This window comes from Stegastes partitus, unplaced genomic scaffold (genome assembly GCF_000690725.1).
Source record: "Stegastes partitus isolate 25-593 unplaced genomic scaffold, Stegastes_partitus-1.0.2 Scaffold3659, whole genome shotgun sequence".
In the NCBI taxonomy this organism is placed as follows: Eukaryota; Metazoa; Chordata; class Actinopteri; family Pomacentridae; genus Stegastes; species Stegastes partitus.
Window position 1 is genome coordinate 17,396 of NW_007581390.1, and position 14,065 is coordinate 31,460.

General features: G+C 41.5%; 2 protein-coding genes across 3 annotated transcripts; both read right to left on the bottom strand.

Annotated features, from left to right (window-relative positions):
* Positions 1–1,480: 1,480 nt before the first annotated feature.
* rpsa (ribosomal protein SA) lies at positions 1,481–4,536 on the bottom strand. 2 transcript variants are annotated; one of them, XM_008306442.1, is made up of 8 exons: positions 4,449–4,536; positions 3,322–3,492; positions 3,085–3,203; positions 2,557–2,802; positions 2,148–2,276; positions 1,881–2,040; positions 1,736–1,771; positions 1,481–1,624 (listed from the first exon to the last, which is right to left on the bottom strand). In XM_008306442.1, exons 2-8 carry the CDS (start codon positions 3,452–3,454, stop codon positions 1,527–1,529), a joined length of 921 nt encoding a protein of 306 aa, XP_008304664.1. In that variant the 5' UTR covers positions 3,455–3,492; positions 4,449–4,536; the 3' UTR covers positions 1,481–1,526. The 2 variants fall into 2 exon arrangements, with proteins under 2 accessions (XP_008304664.1, XP_008304662.1); XM_008306440.1 differs by having other exon boundaries at positions 1,751–1,771; positions 4,449–4,516.
* Positions 3,972–12,367, bottom strand: LOC103376080 (solute carrier family 25 member 38-A). The gene is made up of 9 exons (XM_008306439.1): positions 12,253–12,367; positions 10,649–10,728; positions 9,730–9,854; positions 9,468–9,552; positions 9,163–9,342; positions 8,110–8,278; positions 7,853–8,013; positions 7,544–7,675; positions 3,972–4,125 (listed from the first exon to the last, which is right to left on the bottom strand). The coding sequence occupies exons 2-8, from the start codon at positions 10,655–10,657 to the stop codon at positions 7,553–7,555; spliced, it is 852 nt and encodes a 283-aa protein (XP_008304661.1). The 5' UTR covers positions 10,658–10,728; positions 12,253–12,367; the 3' UTR covers positions 3,972–4,125; positions 7,544–7,552.
* Between the last annotated feature and the right edge of the window lie 1,698 nt (positions 12,368–14,065).

Here is a 14,065-nt window from a genome sequence, read left to right on the forward strand (position 1 = left end):
AAAGCACAGCTGGCCTGTAGATTGTATGATCCAAAAAAAATGCTCCAAATGCTGGAACATGTGATCAAAATTGAGGAATATGTTTGGTCACTTGTGCAGTAAAGACGGATTTTCATTTGAATGTTTTCAAGTTGTAGTTTGTAAAACCTGAATAAAGTGTTTACCAGTGATACCGGGTGGGCTTTTGTAAATGCATGACACAAAAACAACTGATATAAAATAATGTTGTTACTGGAACCATGCAGAAATAATGATTTTTTTTCTTCAAACATCTTTAAAAAAAAAAAAAAAACAACTCAAGGGCGCCGCTATAGCTCACCTGGTTGAGCTTGTATTCCATGTGTAGGGGCTACAGTCCCTGATGCAGCAGTCATGGGTTTGAATCCTGCTCATGGTTCTTTGCTGCAGATTCTTCTTCCCCCACTTTCCTGTTTCTGTCCTGTCTAATAAGGCCAAACAAATATCTTCACATAAAACAACCCTCAAAATGCTGATGTTTACACAACTGAAGTCTCTTATTGTTGCAGTCATACTTTGACATTCATATCAAAATACAGTATCCTCTACAATGACCCAGCTTGCTCCGGAGAGGCACTTTTGTCAGAACAACTTCGATAATCAAGCTTTCATATCTCATATTTTTAAAGCGTCTGGAACTCTACCAGAGATGAACACCACTCACCAGACAGAGATTACCTCATTTGACGTTTTGATGGCAGTGGAACATGTTGGTCATTATTATTTCAATTGGGTTGAGATCTTGTGATCATAAAGGTAAAAATATTTGACTGACATTTTTCTAAAGCCAAAAACATTACCCTTGTGGAAATGATCACCAGGATAGAAATGTTCCATAAGAGAAAGATCAATTTCATATTGATTTAAAGGGAGCCTCATCAGTAAGGGGATAAACCAGACCCAAACCCCCCAACAGAGTGACTGGATCCCTTCAGTGTAGGGGTCAAGGGCTCAGGTTGTCTTAACTTATCCATGTGTACATGTATGAATGAACAAACGTTACATGTTCAGTCAAATAACTACTTAAATGTCCTTTCTCAAAGACTGCAAAAGGCCTGACATTTTCAAAGTTTATGCAACATCAGGGGTCAAATATGTCAAGTTAAACAGTCCACAATTTCTGGATCTATAATCAATACAGGAGGCACCAAAGTGCAGCTACATTTTCTTCTATAATGTTCAGAGCAAGTCAGAAACCCTACAGTCATGCAGGATTATGTGACCCTGATGACCCTCACTGGCACAAGTGTTCCCACATTTCATTCCTATGACGCTTTAATCCAAGGAGCAATTTCTAACAAAATGCCCAGTAACCATACTGGTATAAAAGTGTTTTCCATTACAGTGGTGTATTCTTAGAAATAATATTCATTGAGTGTTTCATAAAGGCACACTGGCCTGACTGCTGTGGTCTACAGAAGAACAGCAGTGACCTTCAGCACAGAAGTGAATGAACACGATGTCAAAGTGGAAAAAAAAAAACTTTTATTGTTGCCATGGTCACTGATTTAAGACCAGTCGGAAGTGGTGCCACCCCAGTCAGAAGCCTGAGCAGTGGGGGCAGTGGACCAGTCCTCGGTGGGGGGCTGAGTGCTCCAGTCCTCCGCTGTGGAAGAAAAAACAAGACAAAGACACAACATTGAGCCTCAGACAGTGGCTGAAACCACTGTACACATGTCAGACATGCATACAATGATTTTTGGCAAAAAAAACTCACCAGAAAATACTTCACCTGGTTTAACAGTTGCAGCAGCTGTAACAAGAAAAATAAAAGTACGTTAAACAGCAGTTCAGTGGCAAACACTTCATTAAAAACTTATTAACACTGAATAAACGTTTGCATCAGTGGACACTAGTCTTACCTGCAGGGAACTGCTGGATGGGCACAGATGGAACTGCAACACCCTCAGACCAGTCAGCCACTTCAGTCTGGGCAAACTCAGCTGCAGGAGCGCTCCATTCACCCTGGAACTCCTCCTTTCCAACAGCCTTCTCAGCTGCAGCCTGTTCCTCCTTCTCGATCTGCAAAGAAAAACAGTTTGTAAGCAGGATGTACAACGATCATACATCATTTAAACAGTCGCCTCAACCCTCTGTACATTTAAAGTAAAGTACTGCAATATTCTTACCTCCTCAGGGTCCCTGTAGAAGTACAGATCTGGCATGACCTCCCATGGGTGCTCCCTGGAGATGGTACCCCTCATCCTGAGAACCTCCCTGGCCAGCATCCACCACATCAGACCCACAGAGTGGTGACCCTGAAACAGTCACAAAGTCGTCATGTATAAACGTTAGGATCCACATCTGTTCCAACTGTTTCAGAATATTTACTATATCTACACAACAGTTTGCATTTTGTGGCGAGACCTCTACCCCCAGCCCCTGTGTGGTTCAGAGAAAGGAGGTAAAAGATCAAGCATTTTTATTTAGCACACATCCTACACCCCGCACTGCACAGCCAGGACAGCACCGGGCTCTAACAGTGTGCATGAAGCAAAGACTCATAATTCAGCCATATTTACATTCAGCTTGTCTCACCTTGTTGTTACAGGGGATGGCGATGTCCACGTATCTCAGTGGGGAGTCGGTGTTGCACAGAGCAATGGTGGGGATGTTGACGTAGGAAGCCTCAGTCAGTGGCTGATGGTCAGCACGAGGGTCAGTCACAATCAGGAGGCGGGGCTCCCTGAAAGCAGCCTGGATCTGATTGGTGAATGTACCAGGGGTGAAACGACCGTGGAAGGTGGTGGCGCCGGTGGCAGAGGCGAATTTCAGCACTGCTCTCTGAAGTGGACATAAAAACACCAAGTTATACGTAAGGTCTCAGTCAAAGTCTTGTGACTAGTTTTATTTAATACAATGCACTGTGGCTCAGGTCACTATCAAACCCCAGTCATGGGACAGCTGTCCTCATGGTGTTAGCGAAAACCCGGCCCAATTTCTCTCGCACACTTCCGACACCTGAACACCGACGTCGGTGCCCGGCTTTAACAGTGTGCATGTTACACTTCATGGACTTGCGGCCCAATGCAAAAACAGAAACCACAGCTTAAAGAGGCTCTTTACCTGTCCAGTGTTCCTGGAAGAGATGACGCACACATCAGCTGGGTTCTCAATGGCAACGATGGCCCTGGCTGCCAGCAGCAGCTTCTCCCAGGTCTTCTTAAGGTTAATGATGTACACACCTGTGGAGCAAAGGAGAACCAACAGTCAGAAATTTGTACTTCAGTTTCAGTCATACCATAGGAGAACCATGAACAAGGACTCATACATCATCGGGCTCAACAATATCCCACAACTCACCGTCGCTTTTTCTCTTGTAGACGTACTGCTCCATCTGGAAGTCCAAGTTGGTACCTCCCAGATGGGTTCCTGCAGCCAGGAACTTCAGCACATCCTCCTCCTTCATTTGAAGGACATCCAGACCTCCGGACATCGTGACCGCTTTCCCTGCGTTACGAGTTAGTGGGAAAACTGGAAAAGGACGAGACAGAATTCAGTCAATCGGGAGCATGTCTGCACTGCAAACATCAACATGTACATGCAAACAGTTGGTCAGACAAGCACTCCTGGTGAAACTGACTAAATTTTCTATATCTGACTTCAGTATTGCTTTCAGCACTATATAAGCCAACTAAATGCAGGCCAAACGGTACCCAAGTGATGCAGAAGGCAGACTGCAGCGAAAACTTGTAAAACCCCTTTTACATTCATTACAATTTTTGACTTGGATCTACTGTTTTGGTTGATTGATGCAGTGTTATGTATCTATTATTTGATGTACTGTTCAGTCCTGCATATATGTCCTTCACTGTGGTGTGTCTTAATGATGCTGTGAGGAAAATTGATTTAAGTGACCCACGTGTGCCCTACAGCATCCCACCATACTTAACGATGAAGGCAGCCGCACTCATGCATCTAACTCAAATATTCTTGGCGATTGATTGCCCCAAAATCTAAATAAATATATTCTGATCTGTGAGGGCAGGCACCACTGTGAGCTACAATCCCATCAGGCAGTGAGGATTTGGCGTTTTGCTGTAACGACAGCCGGGAAAACGAAACTCCATCCGGGTGACAGAAGGCCTTTAAGAGATTTTAACCACACTGTAAGTCAAATGTACCTTTTTTCCACTTTATTTTGACATGTCTAGTACTAGTTTAACGGTATTTAATCTGGTAAATTGTGACATTAGTCAGAATGCGGCGTTCGGCGCGACGGAGGCACCGCGAGACGAACGCGTGTCCGTGGCTAGCAAGTTAGCTGCTGGCGTTAGCATCATCAAATCTCGGAAATTTAAGACGATAAAGGCTTCAAAAGCAGCACTTTAAGTGCCCTTCTGCGTACTTATTGGCTTGTCTAACACTACGTTGTGTATTTAGCCTCGCTTTATGCTTATTTTAACTGAAAAATGCCGGCTTAAACTCACCACGAAACAACGCCGTATGGAAGTCTGTCCACACGGTGAAAAAGAGGGAGCTGGGAGGAAATGACGTAGTATTTATAGGAAGTCTCTAAGCCTGTGATTGGCTGGTTACAGTGAAAAGGGGCGGAATTAAAGCAGGCTGTACTGCTTGTGATTGGCCGCTGGGTGGTGCTGTATTTCCTGGTGCTCTCACAGGGGTAAACGCAGGTCAGCTCTGTCGCTGCCGGATCGATATCCCATATTAAGACAATGGGGATGGAAAGACCATATTAAGACAATGCTGAGACGCTGACTTCTCGGTGAAAGACTGACCTGTGTCGCAACGATATTTGCAATAGATAAAGAGTTCCAGGCAAAAGGCATCACAATATGTACACAATGATACAGTGAGTTGTGAAATTATTTCAATCATACGTGTCTTATGTTCAGAAAGTTGTACAGAATATTGTAATTCTGTACAGACAGGGTTACAGTAAGCTAAGCCTTTATGGTGCAGAGCTGCGGAGACCGAACAGACACAGGACCAAATAAGTAGGTTAATTGGCAGTGATGTGTTGATTCGAAATCTGTGTTTGGATAAACGTCAAGGACATGACACATCTTACAAATAAGGCTAAAGAAACATGGGGGACGTGTCACAAGAGGGGAAGAGATGTTTTGACATTGATTTCTGGGAAAAAGTAGGGTGCAAAAAGTAAACGCAAAGTCTACCAACACTTATTTGGAGCTTGTTGTTTGGGCAAAAACAAGTTACATAATTCTGTAAATTCAGATAATTATGACACAGATTCATTCAAAAGAAATCAATTAATTCCCAGTTTGGATGAGACATGGTGGCACCGTAATGCAATCTAGCTCTGCTGTAAATTCTACTGTCACAAAGCTGTTATATACATTTTCAGTTGTTTCATGATGTTGTAGGAAATGTGTTCCCCCTCATGATGCAGTCCTGTGACTTCACTCATTAACATAAAGTAGAACTGCCACCTTTTTAACTTTTTACCAAGTCAAAACAAAAACTGAAAATGTAAAAGCTTCACTGGATCAGAATATTATGGCGGAGCTTTGGATATGCATTAGATTTAACAGCTGTATCTAATAAAGTGGTCACTGAGAGCATAGAGGAAGAAGTCTCCCACCATGAAGATTTAAACACTTAAGATTATTCATCCAAAACTTTCTAAAACATGCGGATAAGCCATTAATGAAGCCTGTATTTAATGTATTCTCTACCTAATATGGAGGTTTACATATGTGAACCCACAATTTGGATTCTAAATGTAAGAAAAATGAAATGAGCTCCTCGAAATTAGAAAGTTTTGCCAGCATATGTTTTCTGTGAGTAGCTGCACTTCAGTGGTGGAGGAAGCATTCACATCAGCAAGTAAAAGTACTAATATGGCACTGTAAAAGTACTGCAGTACAAGTAGATTCTCAGCTACACGACTATATGTTCTATCACTATTTTATTGTTACTCATGCATTCATATAAAAGTACGATTTTACTGTTTTGAACTATTTTGTATGAGACTGCAACATTTGATTATTTCCATTATGGATTAATCAGCTGACTATTTTCTTTATTAATCGACTGATTCTTCTGTTAACTCAGTAATCCATTAATTGAGTAATTCTTTGTACAAACTGTCGGTTTCTTCTTCATGTTTTGTGTGCAAAAATATTTATTAGTAAACTAGATAAGCTGTTAAATAAATGTGGTGAAGTAAAAATGTGCAATATTTCCCTCTGACATGAGTAGAAGCAGAAAGTAGCATGAAAAGAAAAGACTCAAGTAAAAGTAGCTTGAATTTGTAGTTAAGTGCAGCACTTTGTTTCATTCAAGCACTGCTTGTTTTTCATGCATCACTGCTCTATTTCAGCAGATAAGTGACTCTTTCTCACTTCAGCGTAAGTCTTACACTCCTTGTCCTTATTTCCTATTTGATGCCACGGCACCCCTCCCACCGCGCTGCTTATCTCTGTGATAAGTCTTTGGCCCTCATGTTCTCTGACTCCCTTACAACATGCTCCGCAACATGTCGTTGCAACCTTCCGATAGTTTGATAGCTGAATCAGCAAGTCCTGCTATTGTCCTGTTATTGTGACCTGTGCATATATCTGTCCTCTGTGATTAATGAGAGCAAAGTAATCAGGAGTGATAAAACTGCACGTAGTCGCACGGATCAGCGACTGTAATTTGTGGAATGAAAAAACATTTCATTTGTTGTATGTAAAAGATTCAAAGAAGTGGGACACAGATAACAACTGATTATTAAGTGTGCTGCTGTGTCACGGCGACTCCCACCCAGAGCGCTCCAGGCACCAACGTGAAGCCGTCGCTTTCTGTTGAATCATTTACTTCAAGTGCACTCGACACTGACACCAAGATGTATGTCACACACACACACATTTAACACAGTTTTAATTCTTTAAACATGTTTAAAAAGGTCAAATACTTCAACAATTGTAAATACACTTGCATGGAATACAAAAAGGAAATCAGGACATTTTAAGGCAGCATTTTAGAGCACATATGTTACTTAAAAAATAATAATCTTTTAGAATATAAATAGAAATGTGTTATTTACAAGGCACAGAGACTCATAATCTACAGCACTGAGGGCGTTAATGTACGGCTGCTGAGATTAAAGTGCATGACAGAAATCTGAGCTTTATCTGGGACGCTGTCTTAAGTAATCGTGGACTGTGTCACTGCAGTCGTTTGACCGAATGTGACTCCCAGAAGCCAGGACGCAGACGCACTGGAATTCCCGCTGAGGCATTTCTAAACCCGGAAAAATCTCAATTCCAAATACTTGCAGAAATGTTTGTAGAGCTTGTAGTGCAAGAGAAAACATCAGAGCATACCTGGTACATGGCACAGGCTGAAAATCTGTCCCCAGACTTCAGCTATAAAGACACATTTTATACAGAACGTCTCTCTTCTAATGCATTTAGACAACTAGTGTGCGCGTCCTTTGCTCACCGGACTGCGTCTCTGGTGAAACATTTAAAGTCTTCGGCACTCTTATGAGCACTGGAGCAGTTCCTTCCGGTGCAGTCTTTAATCTGACTTAATTTCTTCTTTCTTTCTCAACAATGTTCGTTCAGGATTTCAGTCCCATGTGTGCCATCATCTGCTCGTACACCGTCCACGCCATGGACGCCATCAGGGTCCTCCTCAGAGACCGAGGAACTGCCCCTCTGAAGAAGCCTTGGAGTCCTTGTTCCTGAGAGAGGGAAGGACAGGCGTCAGATATAATCACTACAGGTATCACGCAGCCAAGTGTTGCGCAAATACAAACAGTCTGATCAAAGGATTTATGAATGAAAACACGGAAACACAAGATCATAAAGCGTGAAACGGTTCAGACCTGCCAAAACAAAAAAGTAAAGGAGGAAGTTACCATGTAGATGTATCTGACAGCCTCTGCTGTCCTCAGCTGTGGCTTCACTTGGACGTGTGTTTTGACCACGTCGGCCGGCTGAGTGATGAGCGAGGCCAGAATACCGGCCAGGATCCCACAGGAGAAGTTAGCCAGGGGGGCCGAAGGAGAGGAGCTGATCTCTGGAAGGAATGTCGATAGAATGGATTCAGTTTAAATCGACGTCAGGAAGAATTTTTAAAAAGTCTTCATGCATCTCTCGCCGAGTCTGTACTCACCTTTGGGCAGCGAGGCCTTGGCCTGGCTGTAGAACATGACATAGATCCCGGAGAAGGGAACGTCTCTGAGGAGCGTCGCCATCAGGCCGGAGAACAGAGCAGCTGGACCTTCAGTCTGACAGACGCTGCGCAGAGCCCCGACTACACTGGCGTAGCTGTAGCGGCCACACTGGAGCACAAACACATGGAGGTCAGGTCAGCACAGAAAACACCGGGTCACATAAAAAACAAACTATAAACACATTTTATATTTTTTAAAAAAGCACAAAATCTATTTTTTAAACAGCATTTTGCTTGTGCAGATGTCTTCAAAACATCCGTTCAATGGGTATCAGTGAAAGTTAGCACAGCTTTAAGTTTCTACAAATACAGATCAGTGTTTTTATTGACTTAAACAGTTAGACGTATCAACAATACTGATATTTTTTAAATCAATAAATAAAAAAAACACAATACTACAAAAGCACGATCATACCGAACTTTAAACCAAATCTAATTCTACGTATTTCAACCATGTAAAACGTATATTTATAAGAAGAAAGAGGAAATAATTATTGCTATAAGCTAATTTGTCTATTCCTGAACTTCATTTAACTGCACACAGAAGCTTCAGGGTTTGTTTTCTAGTCGGTAATTTGCTCCAACCAGTAATGAGACGATCACAGTGTCCCGATAAGCAGCAGTTTAATAGTGACTGATTGGTTTAAGTCTGTGTTTCTGAGCCAGGGCTACTTCTGTAGTCGCCTCTGGTTAAGAACAGGGCTACAAGATTTGAAAAACATGTGTAATTGTGTTCAAGCTTTAGCTCAACATTCACCGTGTGTCAGATTTAAAGTGTGTGATGGAGCATTTCCACATGAGACGTAATGAAAAGTGTAACGGGCATGATTCTGTGAAACTGCTGACATGACGTATTTTGCTTTGTTAAAAATTAACTGTATTGCCTCAGTGATGACGAAAGACTGAAGTAATTTGGAAATAAATAAATAAAACACCACGACAGTCTGATAGAAGAACTGTATCCAGACTCATCTAAAACAGAACACTGCTCACTTCAAAACGTGTCTTGATGACGGTGACCGGCAGCATCACAACTCCCGCCACCATCCGGGCTCCTCCTCCCAGCATCACGGCCTCCACGGCGCCCGGGCTGCCGTCCGGGAAGAAGTGCTGCTTTATGGAGTAGTATGTGCTGAAGTAGATCCCGACTCCTGGGATGGTCCGAGCGAAGGACTAAAAGGAGCAGACGGAGGAGAGAGAAGGTTTTTTTAAAGATGCATTTTAGAAAGTTGCATCCCTTTTCATGTACAAGTGAAAGACAAAACGTTTGGTTACGAGGAATATGAAGATGTTCTCACCGGTGAAACCCCTTTCCACAATCCCAGCAGCTTCTCTGTCCGCACTACGCTGAGCAGCACCGACACCATCCCCACTCTGCCCGAACTGAAAGAGGAGCGTTCAGATGAGCCGACATTCAGGTGATGGGTAGTAAATGTGCTTTCATGTGGAATCCGTGTGTTGCACATGTGCAGGTAAAACTTTTCCCGTCAGTGAAGCAGCTTTTGGAGGTGATGATGCAAACTAGTAATACTGATAACTGTGTGTAAGTGTTCAGCTCACCCAGGCTGCATGCCGCTCTGCAGCGTCTGCAGGCGGGTCTTGATCAGGTCGAGGGGCTGGAACAGCAGCGTGGAGCAGGTCCCGCTGAAGGAGCCACACATGAAGGCTTTGATGGCCGGGTGAGTCTGAGGAGAGGACGACAATGGTAGAGTTCAGTTACATTTCTACAACGTTCTCATCTGAGATCTCTGTGCTCATCTTTCTGTAATAAATACCACGTTACAGCAGCAGTGATTTTACGTCACACAACCAGATTCCACCTGATTTACTGCATTAGAGTTGCATGCAAACATCTCTTTATCAGACAATGAAGCTTTATTGGTGAGACAACGCAGACAAAATCTGTAGTTGCCATTTCATAATTAAATTCTTTCTAAAATGTTTTGTTAAGGGTTATTGTGTTCTTATAAACTTTACTCTACCCAGGGTTTAAAGCTGTTGGTAAGCCATTAGACGTATTTGTGACGTGTTTCAGTGTCCTCAAAGTACAATCATTCCTAGATTACTGCTGTTCCAGCATGTTAACACATTATTTTGTTGTTTTTTCTCACAATAAAACAATTTTTAGATCAAACACAAGAGCTCCAACTTGGATACAAACACATTATCTCAATAAGGAAAACATTCACTTAACAGTTTCACTTTACTTTTTATAGTTCTGTAGGCCAAGACAACATGACCGTCAAAATCTGTAAATGTCTGCAATGTTTAATCTCTTTGACTCATTCACTTGTGATGTAACAGCAGAGTTTGCTCCCGAAACTTAATGATCCTGCACTTCTTCTGTTTTGCTTCAATCTGCAGCTGCCTCTGGACTACAGTCACAAAATAGTAATCAGTATTCCAGAGTGATATAATCAGCCAGACAGGACGGCCTGACCTCAAGGTAGCACTGAACTGTTACGACCGTAAAACTCACCAGCTCCATTGTTCTTCGGGATGATAACTAGGTTTTGCTTTTCCTCTGCTTCTGAATCCTTCAGGCTCCTGCCGCCCCCTCTGTGGAGGAAAACAAGAAGTCACAAACTGGCCTGTGAGTCCTGAGGTCACATAGAATAGTCTTTGCTTATTGATTTTTCCTCGCAGATGATGAGGTTTGCATGTGCACGGCCCACCGCAGACTGAACGTACAGATCACCTGACCGACGCTGTGTTTCCTAATTGCGACCACCCAACACACAGCTACTCATTAACTAAGTGAAGATCGCCGTGCTGCACATTAGGATGGATCTGGTGCATGCTGCTGTGCTGCATGTGTCTCACATGACTGTGACTAAACTAGTGCACCGTGTGTGTGTGTTGAACGTATAATGCAGGGGATGGATTCAGCACAGTCGGGGTAAAAATAGTTTTGAATTACATACAGGTCTGTTATCGCTCCCCAGAAAAAAGTGCATCAAAGTAAATACATTAACAATTTATCTTCATCCACACATGGAACTTTTTTTTTAAATGTACATCCTAATGTTGATGATCACAGTAATTATATGAGTGTTCTTGCTGACCTACTGGGCTATTTGGCTTCTCCAACAGGGTCTACCACCCACTCTGGCACTGACAGTAAACCTTCATGGCAGGAGTCTTTGACTCACCAGTGAAATTTGCCAAACAGATAAGCTGTGTGGGGAAAGGGTGCCACTATCAACTGTGGACCATTTCCAGATTAAAATCCATCCTCTTTCTGAATGACATAACAACAGCCACCACTCTGTTTATCTCCTAATTGCTGGATTACTGTAACTCTGGTATTGATTTGTCCTTTCTGTCTCATCTGTTGCTAAACTCCTAACTGGTACCAATAAACTGGAGTGCATTGGTGCTATACGAGCATCCCTGCACTGCCTATCTGACAGATATTAAAATGATTTTCTTATTTGTTTTTAAAGCCATGCGTGGGTCAGGACCTGGAGTTATTTCAGAACTTCTCTGCATTCACTTTAGAAGTTCATGAAAGATGCACTTTTAAGAAAAATCTGAATGTTTTCAGAGGCTCTTAGTAGTTTTAATATTTCAATATTCTACATTTATTGTATTTTGGATTCTAATTTTACAAGTTGTCATGTTGTTTTGTCTAGTTTTAAGTACTCTATAGTTATTTAATTTGGTGAACAAATTGATTTTAAAAGTTTTTATCCTGTTTTATGTCTTTGCAGCACAAGTAGTGTTACACAAAAATAAACATAAAAATTGATTTTGATCTACACTTTTGCTGCCAAAAGTATTAATTTATATAGAAACATAAAAATACTTGTGTTTTTGTGCTTATAGCCTCTTTAAAAATTGAGGGGCGATTGATATAAATGTTGAAAAAAAAAGTTTGAAGCCAGTAATTAGCTGCTAGCTTAATTGTTGATTTTTTTTTTTTTAATAAAAAAAAAAAATTAAAAACACATGAAGGAAACAGTGAAGGGAAGAAAAAAGTTATGTAGAGAGGCTCTGGTGTGATATTAAAAAAAGAAAAAAGAAAAAAGAAAAAAAAAAGTTGTATAAACGAGGCAGGTTTGAAGTGTTCCTCTGACGCACCTTGCTGTTTTGCCGCAGTCAAGTTTTCTGTCCGTCCAGGGCCGAGAAACACCAGCAGCCGAGTAAAGCGTCAGTAAAAAATCCTTCTTACCGCCTGAAACAACCAGAGGACAGACAGAGCTGAGCCCGAGTCGACAGAAAAGCTCGGCACCGTGAAATAAAACCGGCCGACTGCCTCCCATTGATAAGATAAAACCGGCCGGTTCCTGTTTGACGACGCACCCGTGTCGTTACGGCGTATAAGCCCCGCCCACTGGGTGATGCTGGATTGTGATTGGTTCAAGAAGGTTGATCCAGGAAATCGTCCGCATCAACCTTCACGGTTGAGGCCAAAATTATTCATACCCATGCCTCATTTTGACACACGGTGAATTTTTATTTTAGCTTTTTTTTATTCCTGGATGGAAATGACACAAAAGATAAGACATTATGCTAGAAATGGTAGTTTTAATTTTATTTTATTTTTTTACACAATTGTTTTTAAATAAAATGCATGTCCAACATTAGTCTTATTTTTAAATTTTTTTCCATCCTTTTCTAACGGATCCTGGTCATTTCTACAGTCTTCTAGATCATTTTGCTACACCATCAATTTAGAAAAGCTGATGAAGCTGATAGTTATCAGTCTATAACAAGTCGTGACTAAAACCAAACAGCTTGGTGAGCTTAGCATTAGTCCATCACAGAGAGAGCTGTGCAGTGGGGTTGCTCACAAGACACCAATAATCAACCTTTTTCAAATCCAGCAGTCAGTGTGAATCATCATCAAGGGCTAAAAATTAAACTATGAGAGGTCAAGATGAACCCAAGGATCGCCACCAAGACCATCCTGATAAATCCGGTAAATCCTTCAACCTCAAAGACGTGGACATCATCACAAAGAGGAACAAAATCCCAGTGGAGGCGTGTAGAAACGTTGTTAGCAGTTATAATAACTGTTTGCCATTAACTACTGAGAATGTGTATGGACCATCCTGTCATAGCAGTTCCAGGAAAAATGTAAATAAACAACAAAAACCCCCTAACATCATCAAAAACGTTAACATCTTAGTCTTTTGTCACTTGTTCATGTGACTTTCAGCCAGAAAACCCTTAATAGTCAAATAACAATTCACTCAAAATTAAAATTTGGGGCATTAGTGTAGCCAAAGGTACAGAAAAATATACAATATATGTATGTAAAAAGGGCCCTTGCAGAGTTGTACTACAATAAATAAAAGCACTACATGTAATTAATGTAGAAAATCTGTTATTGTTCTATTTTTTTTTCCAAAACAAAAAAAAAAGAAAATTATAGAAATAATACAAAAATGAATGGAATGTAACTAGAAACTACATGTGCAAAACATAGTGGAGTGAAAACCACAACATCATTATTTGTGCTGTAATGAAGTAAAATAAAGTAGCACTAAATGGAAAAAACACAGTAATAGAAATATTCAATGCAGTATTTCTGTATCTAGTACTTTTTTATTTAAGGTTGTTGTTGATCTTAATGTCAGGAATTAAAGTGTCCAGTTGAAGAATGTAAAAGAAGATGATCTACTACAAAAACAAAGCTCTCACCCCAGTGTGTCCATCCTTGTTTACTTTAACTTACTCCGTGGTAGAACCGGTTCTAACTTGCTCGTCCCTATGGGGAACTCTGACTGCCCTCTGCTGGGGACTCAACACCAGTTCATCAACAACAACTTTGCTCTCTGAGGCGTCTCATTTTGACCTTCAAACCGGACTGGACCCACCCCTGTCCTCCAGCGCTTAACAAACAAACATCAGTGTGGAATCATTACAAAGACACAAGCGGGTCGACGGG